At 40.7% G+C, this 22,685-nt stretch overlaps 1 protein-coding gene across 2 annotated transcripts in view; it reads right to left on the bottom strand.

Moving 5' to 3' along the window:
• LOC148097848 (chemokine-like protein TAFA-2) overlaps window positions 1–22,685 on the bottom strand; it is a 97,853-nt gene that overhangs the window by 35,715 nt on the left and 39,453 nt on the right. For both annotated transcript variants that reach the window (XM_087830524.1, XM_087830525.1), the window contains exon 2: window positions 4,217–4,320. In XM_087830524.1, coding sequence (XP_087686650.1) covers window positions 4,217–4,319 — 103 coding nt within the window. In that variant the 5' untranslated portion in view covers window position 4,320. The remainder of the gene's footprint in view (window positions 1–4,216; window positions 4,321–22,685) is intronic.

The raw sequence follows: 22,685 nt of genomic DNA, 5'->3' as shown, positions 1-22,685 counted from the left end.
TACTTCCCCGTTTCATATTGTGGCGGGTCAGGACTGTTTGGGTTTTGTTTGACAGCTACGTTCTGTTGTTCCAGGCGGCAGCGTTACGGTTGCCATGGTTACAGGGTGACGCTCTCTCTCTGCGTGTTTCCTGGGTGAGAGAGCGCCTGTTGCTGTTGTGCTAAGCTAATAGGCAGAATGCTACAGGTATAGCTCTAAAGAATGTAGCATCATAGGCAGTGTAGTCCGTGCTGCAGGGAGAATGGACTGCCATACACGTTATGTGTCTGTGAGCGAGGGAGGGAGAAAAAGGAAAAGTACGAGCTGTCATCGAGCAAAAACGGGAGCTGGAAGCATGTAAATATAATAATAACCACTGCAGCCAAGAAGAGAGCCTGACGAGCCCAGTTGTAAGTAAGCTATTAAGACTCGACTGTACACCGTGTTCGTGTTTTCCTCCAAAATCAATAAGTTCCGTTGGAGCAGCCTTTCAACGCCTCTCTCTGTCTCTGCTAGCAAAGTTGACCCAGACAACAAAGTAAAGCTAGTTTTCGGCTACGAGCCCGACACAGAACCCACCGTATTAGCCAGAGGTCCCTTTACTACGGTTCGGAGCCGCGGACCTTCAGTAACAGTAATAAATCACAGCAATAGTACATTCATGTAGTTGTAAACAGCATGATAATATATTAAGTAATCCAAAGTATTCAGAATACGTTACTCTCATTGAGTAACGTAACGGAATACGTTACAGAATACATTTTGGGGCATGTATTCTGTATTCTGTAATGGAATACATTTTAAAAGTAACCTTCCCAACACTGGTTACTTTGTTACTATTTTTTCTGCATAATCGATCATAAAACTGAATCAAATGGAAAAAGTCTGTTTTTAAAACTTGTTTCATTATTTTTTATCTTTTAACTTTATGCATCAAGCAAAAATTAAATCATATGCAACAGTCTTTGACTTAAAGAAATTGTTGAACACCTATTTTCTGCATATTCTAGCATATTAAAAAAAAAAAATTTTGTTCACCCTCTTTTAAACAGATGCAAGTAAAACTCAGCAGAAAATAAAATAAATCAAAGATTCAGCAGCACTGAGTCCTGTCGCTCTTAAATCTATTGTCACCTGTTTAGCAGGAGTGGGGCGGGTGGAGGTTTGTCCACAGCGGTCATGTCAGTGGGGGGATCCGGGGGTTTCTCTGTGAATGTCACATTCCCGTGGCAGCGTGCTCGCTGCTCGCTCAGATTTGAAGTTTAATTTTTCACTTTAGAAAGAAGTTTTCCTCCCACACAGAGTGCACAGCGGACGCTAATGTTTTTGTCACTTTTACAGAATCAAACTCAAAGTAATGTGAGTATTTCCAAGCTTTAAACGCTGCACGGTCGTACTCTCTCCCACACTCCATATTATCCACGTAACACGTCTGTTACCACAGACGTCGCACGTGCTTACGTCACAGTCATGAGACACTCTCACAAACAAAATCACAGTTTAGTAACGCAGCCTGCTTACGGGAAAGTATCAGTAACCTAATTACCTTGAATAAGTAATCCCTTACTTTACGCGTTACTTGACAAAAGTAATCGGATTACAGTAACACGTTACTTGTATTAGAGCTGTAAGCTGTAAGAACAAAAAACTTTGTGCCTTGGACCTCCAAGAAGATCAAAAGGTTGCATTTTACCTGAATGTAAACGGTCACGTCTTAGATTGTTTCTCCAGTCGAATGCTGCTGTTTTGTCTGAGCTACCGCTGTCTCACTGATGCACACATTTTGTTCTTTGTCCAGGTTATAGCAATAGTGAGATGGGTCACTCATAGCTCGCTGGTATATAAGCACTTGCAGTGAGTCCCTTGGCATTTTTGGTATAAACCCGCTGCCATTTTCCCACTGTCGTATAGCAGCATGTTTAACCCAAACATGCTGTGGCAATCTGTTTCTAAACCCAACCAAGTAGATTCAGAGCTTGAACCTGAGTAGCAAATCCAGTGGGCGTAAGCAAAACTGATCACTGAGCAAAAACGCAAAGTTACCAACTGGGACACAAACCAGACTCCTTGCTGATGATCTTTTGACTGTTAATCAACATGTTTCCTGACACGGCCTTTCCCCTGTTATCTCTTCATACACCTCCATTTTTACAACCAGAGGATAAAAGCATCGACGTAAAAGACCTACAGAACATCAGTGTTTGAGAGCCGAGGTAGAGAATCCAATGGCCCTGTTACTTCAGGACATACAGCACTGATGAAAGCAATTTAAAGCACAGTGTTGCCACTATTCAAGACCAGTGTTGGTCAAGTTACTTGAAAAAAGTAATCAGTAACTAATTACTGATTACTTCCCCAAAAAAGTAATCCCGTTACTTTACTGATTACTTATGTTCAAAAGTAATTAATTACTTAGTTACTTAGTTACTTTTTAAAAACACGATTTACAACCTGAATAGGTGATAAAGCGATAGATCTTTCAGCCCAATTCTACTTTTTCTGCATAATCATCATACAAAATGTAATCAAATGGAAAAGTCTCTTTTTTTTAAACTTGTTTTATTAGTTTTAATATTTTAACTTTATGCATCAAGCAAAAACTTTATTATATTTAACATTCTCTGACTGGAAGAAATTTGTTTAACATTTAAACCTATTTTCTGCACATTCCAGCACATAAAATAAAATATTTTTTGTGTTTACACTCAGTCTTTCAAATAGATGCAAGTAAAACACAGCAGAAAATAAATAAAGTCACAGACTAGCGGTCCTGTTGCTCTATTTTCACCTGTAAAGCAGGAGTGGGGTAGGCGGAGGTTTACCCTGGTGCAGGTGTGCAGCGGTCAGTGGAAGAATCCGCGAGTTTCTCTGTGAGTTTCCCATTACGTCGTAGCTACTCGGTGCTTGTTTGGAAGTTTAGGGGTTTTTTCGCTGTAAAAAGAAGTTTTCTTCCCACGCACAACGGACACTAATGTTTTTGTCACTTTTTATGGAATCAAACTCAAAGTAAGGTCAGTACTTCCACGCTTTAAACGCTGCACGCTCATACTCTCTCTGCACTCGATATATGATCCATTGTTGATCTGCACACAGCTGTTGTCACGAACGTCGCACTTGCTTACGTCACTGTCATGAGACATTCTCGCAAAAAAATCACGGTTTTAGTAACGCAGTAACGCAGCGTTCCTACGGGAAAGTAACGGTAATCTAATTACCGTTTTTGCAATAGTAATCCCTTACTTTACTCGTTACTTGAAAAAAAGTAATCGGATCTTTGTTCAAGACTTACTGTCAAAAAACCCCCAAACGTAACAATTTACTTAGATGTTATTAAGATGTATAACAGCATCAGTTACTAATGGTCAGTCCAGTTATTCATGCTGCTGCTGCAGCGGACACTCCTGGTCTGACTTGCACCAAAGTAATGGCAGCATTGCTACATGGTGGAGCAGAGCAGATTTATATTGAAAATAAACACCACACCAGAGCTCTTGCTTGCGCTCTCTCTCCCTGGTCCTGTTGGTTGTGCTGCCACATACATCATAATTATGTAACATCGCAAAAACCACTGAGCTAAACATGGAAGCTACTCAAATTCAGTTTATTAGTTAGCTTTTTTGTTTTTTAATATATATATATTACAATTGCTTGCTCCCACTCCAGTCCAAAATGCGTCTTTCTTCATGAGCAGAATCTACTACTTCTGCCACTGGCGTTCATATACAGAAGGAAGGTCTCGCTGTCTAATTGGCCTAAAAATTTATACAGTTCATAGAAAGTTAACGCCTCCAGGTCACAAACACAAACTGAGAATGATTTCAGTGAAGTGACAGAAATCTCATGTCCAACATATTTCCATATTTATAGAGTTTAGCTTTTTGAGTGAGGGACAATGATAAGAAAGCAATGTTACACAGTCGGTGTTATTCTGAACAGATTATTCTGCATTCATCTCAAATTGTTGGTGAAAATACTTTTTGCTTGCTTGCTGGGTCGCAGTGTGGCACTACATCATACAGTCAACGAGCAGCCTTAGTCTTTAATACTATGAAGGAAAGAAACAGTAAAAATATGTGATTTTTATGAATATATTCTTTAAAAAAGAATATATGACTGACTGGGTCATAATTGTTTTCAGTGTCAAAGTCCAGACCAGTGATACCCAGAAGCAGTTCAGCACTACAGCCCACCACTGAAAACTTAAGAAGCAAAGTAAAAGCTGCTTTTGTTTCCTCACCTGTTGCTGCTTCTGCTGGTCCAGACATCTCCCAGACGCTCATGACAAGCACCATTAGAAGTAGAGCTCCTTTGCTTCCGATCTGCGGGTATGGCTCACTCATCCTTGATAAAGAGGCGAGAGGAGAGGAGTGTTACCACAAATAACTCATTTATGCTAGCTGCAGCTTGAAGCAATTTGAGGTGAAACCAGAAACACTATTTATAGATATACAGAGATAAAGGTTACATCTAAATGATTCAGAGAAAGCTTGGGAGAAGGTGCTGCAACCAAACAAACCAAAATCCAGCTCTTTTAAAATCATGAGCATGACCCAGCAGCACTATCCCCACGGTGAAACAAAGAGGTGGCAACATTATGCTGTGGTAACGATCCCACTGCAATGAGGGGAAGATCGACCAGACCTCAGTCCTGCAGAAAATCTGTGGAGGGAGCTGAAGCTGCCAAGTTTCAGCCTAGAAATCAAAAGGATTTAGAGAGTTTCTGTAAAGAGGAGTGATTCAAAGAGATGTGAGCAAACCAAATAAAGGAAGCACCTACCCACCAACTACTAGGTCATGTTTTACGCAGGGTTCAAAGACATACAAATCAATGTATGACTTTCTGGAGTTTTGATTGATATTCTGCTGGAACCTCCATCAAAATTAGAGGCCCTACATTTCTTTGTAAGTGAGCAGATTAATAAATTCAGCAGGAAATTGAATAATTATTTCCCTCAAGGATGAAAGATGGCTAGATAGACATCATTAACCCACATTAAGTCCCCGGTTTATTTACATTTACCAAACAAAAGCATCTATTATCATCTGTGTCAGCCTCTCCTCCTTTTTTTCCATCCCTTCGCTCGCCTGAATGCATGTTTGCTCGTATAAAGCAGGGATAGAGGCTCTTATCCTCCTCCTTGCTTCTCAAAACAAACTACAGCTGTGAATGCAGCCCCAGATCACTATCTCCAAATTCTCTTTCTTCCCCTGCGGCTCCCCTCGCGCTCAAGCGAACACGAGGTGAAGGCTCTCTGCTGCCCCAACAGGCTTCAGCAAGCCTCTGTAGGCTCTACAGCAGAGCGGAGAGCGGGCAGGTCGCAGCGGCTACTCCATCCCCCCGCAGTGCCTTTCTCTCTGCACTCCCTCTCCCTAATGAAGTGTGGTGGAGCCAAGGCCACACTGCATAAACCGTCTGGCACAGTGTGTTATCGCCGACAGACAATGATCGAATTTCAAACGGGGATGCGGGAGTGGTTCGGTAATTACTGGAAGGGGCATAGTATCGTATGGCGGGAGGGTACAAAGTTACAAGCTGCGTTTATACCTTATTTACCACCTCCCGCCTCTTATCTGGCTGCCGCATTGACATATAGATTGGCTAAACCTCATTGGGGATCTCAGATTATTTGTGTAATTAAGTTTATTTTTGCAAAGCAAACATGACCTTTTAGCAAGGTTTTGTTAGAGCGCTCGGTGTCACACAGGAATTAGTATCGAGTTGTGTTGCTCCAGCAATAAACAACAGGCAGACCTCACATGTTTAACGTGCCCTTTAAAGATATAAATAGCTGCCTGTCATCTGGACGTGTAGGCGATGGCGGTGTATGGAAGGGGAAGTCTTAAATAATCTCTGAAGATTTATTTATTTATTAATTTTGACATGGCTTCATTTAATGAAATTTGACTTAAAGGTCACGAATAATTTCTACATCACATTTTCCCTGCTTTAAAAAAAAGCTAAATATTTTTGGGAAATACTAATTGCTACCCAACACCATCACAGTGACAGCGAGACTACAGGAGGTCACCGAGAGCGAAGAAGTTATTTGAAGTGCCGCGGCTTGATTATGTCATTTCTTTCAGGTTTTTATAGGGATTAAACAAGATGCATCGAGTTAATTTGTGAATTTTAGATGGTAAGTACCATCCAACTCTTGACAAAGGAAAGAGGCAAGAAAGAGCAAAGATGGGGGAATAATTCCAGTAATCTTAAAATAACCCAGATAACTCAATCTGAAAGACTCAAAGCAACGAGTGCACACATAGCTGAGATGTGACAGAGCAAAAAGACAAGCAGTTGCATGCAGTGGACGCAATAAAGCGTGGGTCTTTGACTTTTGATTCCCAAGTCCTCAAACTAACGATCAAAGTGGTCACTCGTTCCTACAATCTGATACAACCGACGTTAGTGAGATACAAGCACGAGTACTCAGAAAAAATGATATGTGGCATTTAATGAGATGGTAGAAGTGTAGAAAGGCTAATCGCTCAGCTACAGGGCTCATTCATATTCTTCAAAGGGATTCTGATCATGAACCGTAATGTTGTAACCACTAAAAGTAGACTAACTACAAGCTGTGACGCTGTGAGACGATGGTATGAGCTCCTGTAGAAACCAGAAGTCTGTGTGATGTCAACCTTACTTTAACAAACACGTGTTTCACTCACAGTGTCACAGAAAAGAATGACTCTACCCACAGTCTGAACATAAGGCAGCAAAGCGTCTGATTGAAAGAAAGAAAGTGGACTTTATTGATCCCTGTGGAGAAATTCCTCTCTGCATTTAAGCCATTCACTCAGTGAAGCAGTGGGCAGCCAATGGGTGCCCGGGGAGCAGTGTGTAGGGACGGTACCTTACTCAGGGGTACCTCAGGGTAGCTGTTCAAGGGAATCTAACCCCCGACCTTCCGATCATGGGGCCACCACTCTACCTACTGAGCTATCCCTGCCCTGATTGGTGGAAGTAGCTGTCGCCATGGAAATGTCAGATTTCTTAGTCAGTGCTAAACTTTAGAAACCGCTTGAGCAGGCACAAACGGTACACACAGACTACCATTATACATTATTATTAGGGGTGCAACAATATTCGTATCGATATTGAACCGTTCGATACAGTGCTTTCGGTTCGGTACGCATATGTATCAACAATACAAAATTTTTAATTTATTTTATTAACTTTTCTTCTGACGATGCTGTCTGTGTTGAGCGCTCAGTGGATCTGCGCTCGACAGTGCAGCCTAGGCGGAGTAGTCGAACGCAGATTCACTGAGCGCAGCGCAAGCTAGGAGACAGAAGCTAAGCTAGTTGCAACATGGCAAATTGAACCTCCCCCACCCTCATTCAGATCTGGCGTTTGGAACTATTTTGGTCTTCATGTGACGTATGACCCTGAAGGTAAGCCGTCATGGACTAAAGTAAAACAGTATGTTGGATGTGCCACGCAATGCTCAATTGGTGGGAACTAGTGCGTTAGCGCAGTTAGCTCGTTAACGTGTTGGCCGTCCAGCCCCACGCACGAGGCGATCCGCGGTAGCTCGTTAACGGAGATTTGCCGTGTTGTGGCGTTAACGTCATTTCAACTAGATTAACACTGACAGCACTAGTGGGAACACAACGAATATGACTGCACATTTACTCCGACATCATCCTTGTGCAAAGACAAGTGGAAGCAGACAAAAACAACAAGCACGCATGCTACAAACTTTAGCCGAGTCATTTAGACAGCCGTTAGCACATGATTCTCCTTATGGGGACCTGATATGTTTAATATGCTGCTGAGAATATAGCCCAGAAGAAGCGTATAGTATAGCTTTTATTTTGGAAAGAGACATTTCTCTGTAATAAACTCTCTTTTCCAAAGAGGAGTGATTTCTCGATCAGATAGATTAATTTATTTATTACTTTGTTGTTTCAGCAACATTAAATGTAAAAGCTGTACTTTTGAGTTAAAATATATATTTATAATTTTAATAAATGACAAATTAAAAAGGCATGAACATTTTTTTGTATCGAAAAAATATCAAACCGTGACACCAAAGTATCGAACCAAACCGTGAAGTTTGTGTATGTTGCACCCCTAATTATCATATATGTATAATCTAATGTATACATTTCCAATATACTGTTGTTAACAACATACATGTTAAGATAAGCTAATTCCAAAACGTTCCAAAGGTCACTTGCTGTAGATTCTGGAATTTTCAGCAGGTTATTATTATGAGTAGTTCCTCTAATTTTAGGAGTAATTATGTATGCATTGTTGTACCTCTGACTTTATTTTCTGATCCAAATCCAGGCTTTGAATCAGTATTTGGCTCATAAACCACCTTGTAGCTAATCCCTATATTCTTTATTTAAGAATATAGGGATTTTCTGAAATGTCAATAGAGAAAATGAATGAGAAAGTCATTTCAGAAGCACAGGCCTTAATAAAATGGCTTGTGCCCTATAGGCAGGGCTGCACATAAGTGGTCCGCAGGTGCGCATTCGCTGTCAAAATAAAAGACGTGCACCAGATAAGAAGTTGCAACGCGTGTTTGCGAACATAAGATTATCTGGAGGAGGACAGACATTTGTTTAGAACTCTTAAAGACGCTGAAGAAGCTCCTTTAAGCAATTACTTTGGTGTTCCTCCACCTCCAAAGAAATGTCAGAAGGAGTCCGAACCACAAAAGAAGCGCGTATTCTCGGAAAAGTGGTTGCAGGAGGTGAGCTGGCTTCAAACAAATGATGAACGCACAGAGATGTGGTGCAGAATGTGCCGTGAAAATCCCACTCTAGCTGACAAAAACAGCGCCTTTTATATGTACGCAAACGTGCATTGCAACTTCTTATCTGGTCTTTTATTTATACAGCGAATGCGCACCTGCGGACCACTTATGTGCACCCCTGCCTATAGGGTAGCTGTAACAGATGACAACAGAAAAGGTAAAGAAACGTAAAATTTGTGCAAATATTTTGTGCACTAAAAATATTTTGTGTGTATATACATTACATAAAATGTTTGCATCCAAAAATTTGGCATTTCATGTCATTTCTTTCTCAGCACTTTCAGTGTGTAGGGGCCTTTAGAAGCACATCATGCTGTGGATTCCAACACATCCACTAGAAACTTCTAGCTTATCCAGGTGCAGAGCTTCCTTCCCATCTTACATAACTATAGGTCCAAATAGCAGCTTGTGCAAACAACCCCTGGTATCATTTTATGAGGAGAGTGGTTTATCTGTGTGATAAAGTGTGTTTTTTTGGATTGTCATTTCCCATCTTGCCTTGCTTCAATTAGATCTCCTTTGTTTCCCAGGACACTTGCTGTGCATGCCAGAAATATCAGAGGTCATTAAGCCACTTATCCACAAGAGGAGGGATAATGCAGCGCAAACACTAAATGGACCCAAGGTAATCCTTTATTTTCATAATATATTTTTTTTCCATCCCTATTAAAGCCACGATTGCCAGTATCATGGCATTTAACAGTGTTTTCAGTGTAGCTACAGAGCGATTGTGAGGAAGGAAATTCACTGAAATGTTGAGCGTGATATTCAGGTAATGTACCAGTGTCTGCATTTTCTCAAATGGACCTCGATTGTACGCCCAGACACTTATACTGGAACAGTGTGTGCTTACGTTCGCCTCCCAGAGACAGATTTATGGTCACCGGTTAGCCGGAGAATTGGAGGCTGGGTTGAAATGGTGGCCAGTTGGTGTCGGTGTGCAATTCATAGTAATAAGTGTGTGGGTGGAAAAAAGGGTCATTGGTGCCGCAGAGCAGGGCAGCGGTACAGCATCATTTGTTGGATGCTGTCGAAAGGTGCAATTCCATAAATGACATCTCATCGCACCTGAATGTTCTCCGCTGTCACTGGTGCTCGGCAGAGCGAGTCCCTGGAGATTTGTTACGCTTTGAAGCCAGTTTACGTCTTGACCTTGGCTTGAAGGTCTTTTGCATTTCTGCAACAATATCCTTATATTTAATATAAATAGACATTGTGATCCTGGCTGCATTATTGAAAGACACCTTTGGTACTCAAGCGATACTTAATCTTTATCAAGAGAAGAATCCAACAAGAGCCAAGATGACAGTTTTCCTGCCCTTCTTGGAAAGAACCATTCACAAGCTGATCTGGTGAAGACGGATGAGACGACTGTGTCTTTGCAATAAGTCGTGGACTCTGGTGGAGACATATCAACTGCATCTATGTGTAATTATTGTTAAGTACTCGGGTGAAATGAATTAGTGGCACTGTCATGGTTGACTCTATATTATTCAGCATTCACTTCAACGTTATTTCTCTTTATCCAATCAGAGAGGCAGAAACAAATGCCCGTGGCAGGTCAGCTCACCCTCTGGGTGTGCACGTTTAAGGGAGCAGTATTATATTTGGTAGATAATAATTTTATTTTCTTTGGGATTCTTTTTACAAAATACTTTCGGAGTTATTGCACTAAAACATGGAGATTGATGAAACCTTATTTATATACTTGCATAGTTTTAAATACGTACATTTTTATTTCATACATGTGGAGCATTCATTGCACTGTTTAGCAAAATTTGTTTAAATGTTTAGAAATAAATACTGATTTAAAAAAGTTATTCAGGATTATCAGAAGTGTATTCAAATTGTCTATTAAAAGTTAGAGCCGGTTACTGTTATGTACAAAACAAAAGTCGTAGTAAAATCCATCGACTAAACTCAAAAAGATTCTCTCTGTTCTTGTCAGTCTGAAAACCTTTTGCCATTTTAAATAACTCGATATGGAACTGTTATCACTTTGATCAACCTTAGAGGAACGGTCAGAGGTCAAATGTGACATGATACTTTAAATCTTTATACAGTACAGTCATATAGTACTTTTAAAGTTAGAAGGATTTCTGATCAATAACATTATGTTGACCTTGAAGGCTTTGATGAAATTGAGCCAAACCAAAGATGTTTGTCCTGCAGCAAGATTGCACGTTTCATTACTCTACTCAACCTTTCAAAATTGTAACATTGATTGATTGATTAAGCCTTTAATTGCAATGTTACACGCACATGTTACCTGCAGGGAAATGGGGCCCCTTCCATCCATACATATATCGCACAAACATGACATTGGGAAGACAAGTCAGAGAGAGGTCGGATGGTAAGAAAAACATTGTTTATGTAATAAAGATAATTCACATTTAGGTTGATCTTAGTTTATTTCAAGGTTAGACAAACACCTACACAAACAATAATAAATAATCATGTAAATCCTAAACATTTATGTTTATGTTAAACATAAAAGGTAAAATGACACACAAACCTGGTAAATTATCACCCATGTTGCCCTGACAACATGCTCTACAAAACATTTTTAACGCAACCTTTTGTTGGTTTTTACGGCTCACGATACCTGTTTGACTTGAGCCTTACTGCTGTCACAATACTCGCTGTTTTCAGTGACAGGATCTGTTTGGGTGAAGCTGTTTTTTACACATGCAGCTCTGAACTTTTCCAGACATTAGCCGACGGGCCTGAATGTCAGAATGTAAATTGCCGGCTCATAAAAAGGTCTTTAACCTGTCAGCTCTCTAGCTTAATTTCTGTGTGATGGTCGGATAAATCCGTGTGAAAACAATGCTGGTCAGTGGATCTGGAGTATTTCTTGTAGTGAGAGCATGACGAGGGCAAACTACCTCCTGTTGTGTGCTTCATGTCAGGAATACATTTGGACAAACAATCTCAGCAGTTAGCTTGAGAACTTCCTGTAGTGCTAAAGTGCCGCAGGCCAAACCAAAGACACTTTACCACATAATCGACTGTGTTGCCTGATGCCAACCGGAGTGTAATGTGTAATTCGGTAAACATTAGTCAACACAATAACACATGGCTTCATATGTTATATACATATGTACAGTACAGTATTTCAGTGTTATACAAATGAAATGTATTTAAATAAAATTTATTATTTTGTGTAATTTAGCTAATTGCCTCAGCTTGCTAAATGTAATGTCATGTTTTAACTATATGCCATAAAAGTGTAGGTTTAGTGCGTAATTCTTAACACTTTTTCTAAAATCTCATTAAATTTGTGAGGCAGATACACAAACGAGACAACACGTGAATAAAACTTCGTTAGAGGCACACGTCTTTAAGCTAAGCCAGACCAAATAGACGGCTCTGTACGCTATTGACTATGTGCACGTTAGCATATGCTACTTCCGGTGCGGAAACTCCTGTGGGGAGCTTTGTTTCCGGTGTCCTATTCGCGCCCTGTTTATGGTCCAAAACAAGTTAAGCAAATGAATAAATCAAGCGGCGATTTACATTTCTATAGATGTCTCGGGCATTTACCCAATATATCTGTAAATGATGTTCATCGACTTGTCGATATTTTTTCCCGCGCCTCAGAGCAAAAGAGAAAAGGGATTCAAATGTTATATTTCTCAGCTGTCCCTCGTTTATCATGGGTGTTATGTTCTAAAAATAACCAGTGATAGGTGAAATCAAGTAGCCAATTTTATTTTTTGACGGTGCAAAACGTTTGGTGGACATCGTGGACATACAGCACTGCACTTCAGAGTCACACTGCCAGCGATTGATGCAGCGATGCTGTACTGTACAGGAGAGACGTCACGGAGGAGATCGTCTGCAGCGATCAGGACACAGGACACAATGTGACGTAAAATAAGCATGCAAACTTGCACTAAAAAATCTGCGAAACAGCGAGGTGAAAGGTGAACCGCGTTATAGCGAGGGACCGCTGTAATTTTGAAGGTAAGTCACAACATACCCTTCGTAAATACTAATGTATAGAAACCCTTACCAGCAATCATTAATTTTTTGTGTGGCTTTTTTCACGGTTTGTTAACATGCTGTGTAGGTGTGTACTTGACTAGCTGATCTGACATAACGGGGGAAACATCTGGTTTGACTATTGTTCACCTGCAGTTTGAATGCTGAACATTTGCCTGTTTAAATCATGAGACCAGTCACTATACAGAGATGTGCTTCTGAATGTGGACGATGTGTCTTCTGCTGCAGTGATGCAGTTCTGCTTGTGTTGAGTGATGCAAACAACTGATCGATCTGAACTCTTTAAACGTCAAAATTGATCATTCGATTTTTTTATGACACAACAGTGATGAGTGTTCCCACCTTCTGCTCTTTGTAACTTAACGCAATCTTTCCGTTTTCGAGTTTTGGACATGATTTTGGAGGATATCTTCGCAGTAGCGATTGGCAGCAAAGTAAAGCTACCGGAAATGTACAACCCCACATCCGGTCTCAAACCAGGAAGTTAGTATTTTCTCGTGCACAGGGTCAATTCCGCTTAAATGTTTTATTTTTTTAAAAGACACGCCCACAACCGGTCGTGGCAGATGGCCCCGCCCCGCCGCTGTTTTTTCCTTCCCACTGTCGCCAAAGTGCTGCTCATAGGGTTCATATGATTGTTGGGTTTTTCTCTGTATGTATTATTGTAGCGTCTGCCTACGATACAAAGCACCTTGAGGCGACTGTTGTCGTACAAATGAAATTGAATTGAATTAATTACTTGATTTCAGCATGATCAGCTCTTGCTTCATAGTTTCATCCTGTAATATTACCTGGAATTTCATTAGACTGAGCCAATAAAGAACAATAAAGCTCATTATCTTAGCAATGACTGCCCTCCAGTTTTATTCCTTTATTTATACATGTTCAACTACTGCAGCTTTCAGTGCTCCTTGGGAATTTATACCGCAGCTTATAATAAAGATTCAGATAGGCATTTTGAGAGAAAACAAACTCAGACTGTATCTATAGTGGTTGGAAAGTTTCATTAGCATGTAAGCCTCACAATATTTTTTGTATAATGTATGAGCCTTTTGCCACAGAACACAGAACAAGCCTGCAGAGAAATGTATAATATATGCAGAAGTGAAGTTAGCAGGGTAAAAAATGATAAAAACAAAAACAAAACAAATACTAATAAATGGAAACATAAGTGTAATGTATAACTACCCATTGAGCACAGTATATTGTGCACTATGCTTGAGGACACTCAAGGCCTCAAGCACAATATACTGTGGATAATGCAAATGATGTCTTTTATTGAAGAATAATGCATGTTCTTTTGAGCAGTGCCACCTCGCTGGCTGTCTTGGATTTGCGTGGTTGCATTTATCCAAACATTTAGCCCCTCCACTCCCTTCACAACACTGAAAGCAGCAGAGCCACAAGTCAGCTTTAAAGAAAGGCTTTACTTGAGCCTCGGCCTTGGTCACAAACACTTGATTCTTACACTAACAGCAAAGTCCCCGCCTGCAGTCACGCCGTCAACATTATCTCTGTTGTCTTGTGCGGTCCCTGAACTGCACACGTCGCCATCCCGAAAATAATAAAATACGTCAATCCAGATTTGACTATATCCTTTTCAAATATCGGCGTTAATGCATTTCTTTTACAGTTGGAGTTCTGCTGCTTTAATTAACATTCTTGGGAGGTTCCTGTTTTCACCTGAGCTTTTTTTAACAGCTTGAAAGGAAAATAAATGAATTGAAAAGTTTTTGACAAGCCGAGTTCAGCGCTGCCCAGGGTCTACTTCCAGTTTATTGCTGTCAGTGGTGAAATAATAACATTTGGTGTACTGTTGCCTGGAGACACAGTGAACAACCCCAAAACTTGACACTTTGCCCAATCATTTATTGTCCCTGCTGTGACAGTGAAGCTAAACAATACATCAAAAGGTTCAGGTTATGATCCCTTCTGCTCCTGGCAGCCATACTGGGACTCTTTCCTTTTACCATTAGCATCTTTGCTAAAATATTTAGAGCTTACCAATGTGTCCCTCCAATTCCACCTTATGTAATTTAGACTATACACCCATCCACATATTTGGCATAGCAGAACGGGAACAAATGCATGGATCTCTTTCTTTGTTTTTATCATGCGAGTTTCACTAAATTCAGAATTGACATTTTAAGTAAGAAAGTTTCACAAATATCAAAGGAAATGTGCATTTTGACTCCTGTGGTACTGATGATAATCTGGGACAAAAGCATAGAGGAAGCTTTGGCAACGGCTCAGGAGGTTGCTGGTTCAATAGCTGCCTCTGCTAGTCTGCATGTGCACATGCATAGGCATAGAAAAAGGTTCTTGCACAAGTATGTGGGAAAGAGTAAGAAAGCACTTTGAGTGTATAAATTGTGTACTGCAACCATATCATTTACTGATGCCAAACTTCACTGTGCTTTAGTGTAGCAGAGCAGTAGTATTGTCAGAGTAGTAGTATCCCAGTAACCTGGGATGACAAAACATTGAAATACCTGAAACTGTTCTGGTCACACATGTTATTGTGGTCTTCAGTTTCCTCAAGTGTAGTCTACTTAGAGTGTTAATATAGTCTGGCTTTAGTAAATGGACTGCGTTATACAGCATGGTCAAAGGAGCTTGGAAAGAAAAGCGTCTGGACTTCTTTAAGTGGCTTGAAGATGTTTCACCTCTCATCCAAGAAGCTTCTTCAATTCTAGGGTCAAATGGTGGAGAGTCCCAGATTCTCCACCATTTGAGCCAAGGTGTGAATTCATACCTTGGCTCATGTGATTAGGTAAAGGATCATTAGGGGGTCCATTGTCCCTCTCGGGGGCGGACACTCCCACAGGGCTTAAATCTGGGACTCTCCACCATTTGACCCTAGAAGCTTCTCGGATGAGAGGTGAAACATCTTCAAGCAGCTTAAAGAAGTCCAGACGCTTTTCTTTCCAAGCTTAGACTGCGATGACCTGGATGACTGAGAACCTTCAGATGTTATACAGCATGTCTCATTCACCTACAAATTCATATAAACGCTCCAAACACTCATATAAACACTAAACAGTAGATCCGTGTGTTACTGTTGCTGTTGTTGGTTCTTTAGCTGTGCGCCTCCAATATCATGACCTCCCTGTTTGTTGTGTTGGTGCCTTAAATCTTTAACTAATATTACAGCTGCTGTGTGTTATACAGACCAGTCTGTGGATCACTCATGATTAATGTATCTGGTCATACGTGTTATTGTGGTCTTTGGGGCGATCGTGGCTCAAAAGTTGGGAGTTCGTCTTGTAACCGGAAGGTTGCCAGTTCGAGCCCCGGCTCGGACAGTCTCGGTCGTTGTGTCCTTGGGCGAGACACTTCACCCGTTGCCTACTGGTGATGGCCAGAGGGGCCGATGGCGCGATATGGCAGCCTCGCTTCTGTCAGTTTGCCCCAGGGCAGCTGTGGCTACAACTGTAGCTGCCTCCACCAGTGTGTGAATGTGAGAGTGAATGAATAGTGGAATTGTAAAGCGCTTTGAGAGTCTCGAAAAGCGCTATATAAATGCAATCCATTACTATTATTATTATCTTATTAGTCTGGCTTAGCACTAATTAGCCAGTTTGTGCTCCTATCCATTGCACCCATACAATTTATGTTTGTAACCAGTGCTAACCTGTGTTGGCAGCAACCAAAATTCCAATATGAAGGTTCAGACTGCAGACTGCAAAATTACTGAATGATGTTGTAATGACTAGGGATGGGTACCGGTATCCGGTGCCTTGATGGTCTGTCATAAACGGTAGTAACCAGACCGAAAAGCAGCGCACATTTCGGTGCTTTTTTTTTCCTGAGCTGTGATACACTTTAGATTCTAGCCAATCATTTTACGTTTCCGAGGATAGTAGGCGGGCCCAGGTACGTACGTTCTTTTAGAGCAGAGCTACAGATTAAAAATGCCCAAGGCGAAGCGGTCAAAAGTCTGGCTGTACTTCACAGCAAAAGATGCAAACTCAGCAGCTGCAACAAGTGCTTTAAGCTGATACTGTGATACTGTCAAAGGAGGTAACACCTCAAATCCGATGAAACACCTGGCGACGCATAGCGTTTTTTTTAAAGCCGGGAAATGCGCCGTATTTGATAGCTTGCTGCGAGACCTCACACCGTGCACATCTACAGCGGGTGTGGTGCCTGTTATCGGACCCGGAGTTAGCAACATCCCCCAAAAACCCGAAGAGGAGAGTCCTGGCCCCTAGCCCTGGCCAAAAAGGCTAAAATGACCAAAGAAAAAGTGGAAAACAGTTAAACATGAGAGGTTTTTGGACAAAGTTTGTGTTTTTTCCATTGTTTAATAACTGCTTCCAGCCAAAAATGATACCATATATGCCCTATAGCTGCAGAAAAGGCTAACATTGTTATCTTTTTACAAAAAAACAGCTGAACATGAGAGGTTTTTGGACCAATTTTGTGTTCTCCATTCTTTAAGCACCGGTTTGAGCACCGTTTCAAAAGTACCGGTTTGGCACCGGTATCGGATAAAACCTAAACGATACCCATCCCTAGTCATGACTGAGATGACGTTATTTACACTTTCTTGGACACTTGAACAGCAAATCTACACAGGTTGCTCAAAATCCTTTACTGTGCAGACAAATACCAAAACAAATGGAAGCAACCAATGCACCAAAGATAGCTTTTCTAGCTTCAGCTCTCAATAAGTATTTCAGTGAGGAACTATGATGGTTACTTTAAAAGTATGATTTACATTCTCTCTTGCATGGTCTGCCTTGTTCACAGATACACCACAAAACACGTAATAAGCAGATTTACTCTTCCTAACATAATTAACCAACTGGTATTTTCACACTGATTTTTCCATAACTGGGATACACTTGGCTGGTGGCACATTTCTGATGTCTACAAATCCGGTGTTTGTATGCACAGACAGGGGAGAGCTTAAATGCTTCTTCAACAAGAACAGTTTCAATATATTCAACATCCCTAGTATTTCTAACTTCACTGTGGGACGGAAAGCTGCTATAATCGCATGTAGTCACGGTTAAGAATAGTGTTAAAATAGGAAAACAAAACTCACTATGAAGCATATCTGATTTGGCAGAACAGCACTTTAGTGAAACGAGGACTGCTGGTAGATTCTGACCTATTTTCCCATTGTTGTCCCATTTGTGTCATTTATTTTTCTGCCTTGATGGGCTTGTGCAAAGCTACAATATTTTCCATTAGCAAGTGAAGGACTCGATCGACCTTGGCCTATTAATAGCAAATGTTATTTGCAAAGGAAGTAGGGGGAAAAAGCGTTGAATTAATTCTTCACCTGTTCTCTGCAGTCTTCGGGAGATTGTACTTGAAGTGCTAAACAATTCTACAGCATGTTAACCATGTGAGAGCAGTTTTTAAAGCTCCACAAAAAGGTAAAAGCAAGGACACACAAAGGATGAAAGACTGTTTAACTTTTTGACAAATAGCCTAACCAAATAACACAAAGTTAGTGTTGTTTAGGTATATATCATATATTAAAAAAAAAGTCTCATCAGACTCTGTATAACTATATCTGTGAAGGTTCTCAGTCATCAAGTGCATAAATGCACGGCTCAACACCTCCACGGGACAAGACTCAGCAGTCCATCTGCATCTAGAGGACAAAGGTCACTCTTTCGAGGACGCCAGTGTTCACATTTTGGACAGAGAGGACAGATGGTTTGAAAGAGGAGTGAAAGAAGCATCTGTGTCCACTGTGAACGACCATGTCCTGTCTGCAGTGATGGGAATAACGGCGTTACAAGTAACGGCGTTACTTTTTTCAGTAACGAGTAATATAATTACTATTCCTATCGGTACAACGCCGTTACAGTTACTAACAATAAAATGTGGTTCGTTACTATTTTTCAACAAACAGACGGTTGAAGCTGTCTTCAGCTTACTGCACCTTATATCAGTTGCCCGGAAGCAGCTGTAAGTAATCCGGGCGCTACAGCTTTAAGCAGCTGCGCGCTCCCGCGGACGGTGATCACGATCACTTTTTGGCACAACACCTGGAGCTAAGGGGGCAAAACAATCGCATGAGTGCTGCTGTTTGACTGAGGAAGAATAAAGTAGTCGTGGTAAGACAATCACATGACCACTTAAAGACAAAGCAACAAGGTGATATATACCAGTTTTTAAATTGTGTTGATAGGCCACGTAAAACCAGAGTCATGATAAACAATATATACGTGTGTTTTTCCTCAGTAGTTTCGTCACGTTTACTGTCTAAGGACAGCGCAGCGAGCACTCTCTGCTTATGAGCAAAAGGGAAAAAAAACTGGAAGTTTTAGGAGTGACAGAGGAAGAAAAAGAGAGAGAGCGAGTTTTGAGATGTGAGAGATTTGTGACGTTTAGCGTGTTTGGAGTGTGTAGTTAATGTGTTGTCTTGTGTAGTTAGTGTGTAGTGTTGTGGATGGTTTTGTGTTGTGTGTCAGAACAATGAGGCGACTGCTGTCTCCAGGTAGAAACAGGAGTGATACACCTGCTGCTGTCAGACCTGCAGGTATCAGGCTGTGATGTTCTCCTTTATAGTGGACAGAAATTATTTTTTTATAGTGGCACAAATAATTTGTGTGGCATCTTATTGAAGAACAGCTGATTGCTCTGTAAATAGTTTGAAATGGTTATTTTAAAAAAGGTAAACAGATGCAAATAACTTTGTTTGCAAAACTTGTGCATTTGATTTTAAAATTGACAATTTATATTTGCATTTAAAGTTATGAAATAACTTTAAATTCCTACAAACATAATTAAACATGTTTGTGGTTGTTATAGTAAAAATATAACTTTTTCTACTCGGATTCTATGTTTTTTGTCTGATTTTAGATCAATTGTGTTAATACAGTAAGTCAAAATGAAAACATGACTGTAAATTCAGACACGTGAGGTTGTGCTGAAAAGAATGATACCAAACAAGGCAAAGGAAATCGTTTTTAAAGGGATAAGGTGAAGGGAAAATCAAAAGTAGTTAAAAATGGCCGATTATACCCTGGACCCCAGAGGGTTAAACGTTTTTAAAGTAACGCAATAGTTACTTTTCAAGTAATTAATTACTTTTAGAATATTGTAACTCAGTTACTAACTCAGTTACTTTTATGAAGAAGTAACTAGTAACTATAATTAATTACTTTTTTAAAGTAACTTGCCCAACACTGCCTGTCTGCCATCTATAATCCAGTTTTGAGATCCCAGACTCCTTAACGCCCACTCACATCCTGGGCCTTCTGACCTCAGGAAATCACATGCTAGGGTGGGGCTAGGTTTCACAATGAGCTCACCTGAAACCCTGGCTGATTGTGTCCTACACCTATTTTCACACCTTGGCTCGTGTGATTAGGTAGAGGATCAATAGGGGGTCACCGGCCCTCGAGGCCTGGAGTTGGCCAAGCCTGCCTTAAGTAGTCCCAGAGTTGAAGAATAATAATAATATGTTGAATATTCTATGAGACAGTTACCCTGAAGCACAGAGTTGTTTAAACAAGACACTGTGAACAGCAAGAGTTTGATGTATAATACCCAAAGTGTAAACTAAAAAACTAAATCAAATTAGCTGTTACCTGTTTTGTTTTTGCTAGCTTTGTTTATTTGTTTTCTTCAAAAATGGCTCTACTCCTCTGCTTTATGACTTCCAGTCGCCACTAAATATCCGAGCCACTGTTGAAGAGCAGTCCCGACCGGCACCGGGAGGATTTTCATATTCCACCTGTGTTAGAGACCGTACCACTGTTCCTCCGCCGCGATCCACCCGCCATCCCTCCAGGAAGAAATGCCACAGTATAGACTTTTAAAAAAGATGGAAACTAAGTGAAACCTACCAAACAAAAATAAGTCTCTTTCACTCTACTGAAATCTGTCAATCCATCAAGCATCAGGAGGCATTGGGCGATCTATTAACTGAGACTTAGGCTACGTTCACACTGCAGGCGAAAGCGCATCAAATCTGACTTTTTTGACCCTATGCGACTCATATCCGATCATGGTCTGACAGTGTGAACGGCACAAATCCGATATTTTCAAATCCGATCTGGGTCACTTTCGTATGTGGTACTGAATCCGATACATATCTGATGTTTTAGAAAGCGACTGCTGTTTGAACGGTCATGTCGCATTAAATCCATCTTTTACGTCACCGACACAAGACAGACGCCAATTATCAGCGCCGGAGAAGACATCGCGATCGCTTCCTGGACATCCAGCGTAGATGTCAGTGAAACTGTTGGGAAGACAACGTTGGAGAAACGTTAACATTTTATTTGTACTGTATAATCTGCAGATTCCAACAGAAATCTGCAACTATCCTTTGAAGCACCGCTCCTCTAAAACAGCAATAAGGATAATTACTAGGCCATATGTAAAGAACAAAGTAACTTTATAACTTAAAGCTAAATTGGGAAACGTAAAGTCTGAAACAAGTCTTTATATTAAGGGCCATCAGTCAAACAATACTGTTTGCTCTGGGTCTAAACAGAGCGCGTTGTGTGTGACGTCTTCTTTTCTGCATGCGGGCCGCTTTGAGGCTTCACACTAGAGCGCGTTTGCTGTCGCATTTTATTTGTAGTGTGAATGAGCAGACAAAAAAATCGGAATTGAGCATTAAGACCTGCAGTGTGAACGTAGCCAAAGATGTCTATGTGATTTGAAGCACTGCTTGTACCCTTTGATACCTACTGAAAATCTTAAATGTTGCTCTTCTTAAAAATTGCAACCACATAAGTAGCACTGACACTAATGAAACTTCAAATACTTTCAATTAAAACCAAACTGAAATTTGCAAACTCACTTTGGAAACTTGAAACTAAAGAAACTGTAGATACAAATTCTAAATGAAATAAATATGAAAAATGCCTTTCTACCTGTGCACCAAAGCTGACCACTACAATAAATCACATTGTTATCAAATCTGTGTTGTGGTTAAACAGAAATATTCTCCAATGGTTTAAAAACATCATATAAGATTGTGCTTTTGGTTTACTTTGACTTCTACGCCCTAAACCTTAATACTGTAACAGCACCTGCACATTAAAAGCGATAATGTGTTTTCAAATATTCGTTTCCACCATGAGAAATGTAAAATCTTCCACTATCAACGTCAGCAGCGTGAAGGTCAAACATCTAATGAAGCAACACATTCATGTGCAAAGGCAGACATGAATGTTTCATTTTCGGGACTTTTTTCCAACACTTTAAGGATCATGAAGATGGTGTATTTTTACATAAATATCTTGCTTTTAAGCAGCTTTAATATTCAAAAAATGTTAGCATTACTTTCGTGGCAATAATCATTTTAAAAGTGAAAGATTCAATTTTTAGTTTTGCTCAGTTGTAAGCTGCACGAGGCAAGTGTGTAATCCACAGTATCAGAGAGATTGCAGGGCGGGCAGAGGGAATGTTACTAAACCATAAAAAGCTGGACTTCCCCTCGCTGTTTCTGCAGCTGGATTCGATACAGGGATTACCCCCCCTCGCTTACTCATCCCATTCCGTTCCCCTCCATCTCTATCTCGCTCTTTACTTGGACCGTGACAGAGACTGTCACCTCGGATGGCTGCAGGGAGCCGATTGCTCCGTCGCAGAACAAACATCGCTCATTCGCCAAAACACAGATGTTCCCTTCTGACAGTTGAGGAGGGTAGCTCTCAACCCTGTCAAGCCAAACAAGGGAGTTTGCCCATTCTTTGTCACGCACTCTGAGAAGCATCTGTCTCAAATCCTGCTCAGTTCACTTCATAAACAAGACGAGACAGCTGTCACAAGCCGTGTTGGAAGTTGATATATGAACTTAGGACTATAAATGGAGCCTTGCTTTAGCACATTGTCCTGATGACTTGCTAATCAAATCGTTATCCACCAGCCTCCAGCGGAGAAAAGCCACTGCGCTGTGTGATTCACAATCCGAGTTCTGTCACGAGAGACTGTAAGTGGTTC

Source organism: Neolamprologus brichardi, chromosome 17 (genome assembly GCF_056152115.1).
Source record: "Neolamprologus brichardi isolate AB-2024 chromosome 17, ASM5615211v1, whole genome shotgun sequence".
In the NCBI taxonomy this organism is placed as follows: Eukaryota; Metazoa; Chordata; class Actinopteri; order Cichliformes; family Cichlidae; genus Neolamprologus; species Neolamprologus brichardi.
Note: the sequence above shows the minus strand (reverse complement) of the source record. Positions and strands in the feature narration are given on the sequence as shown.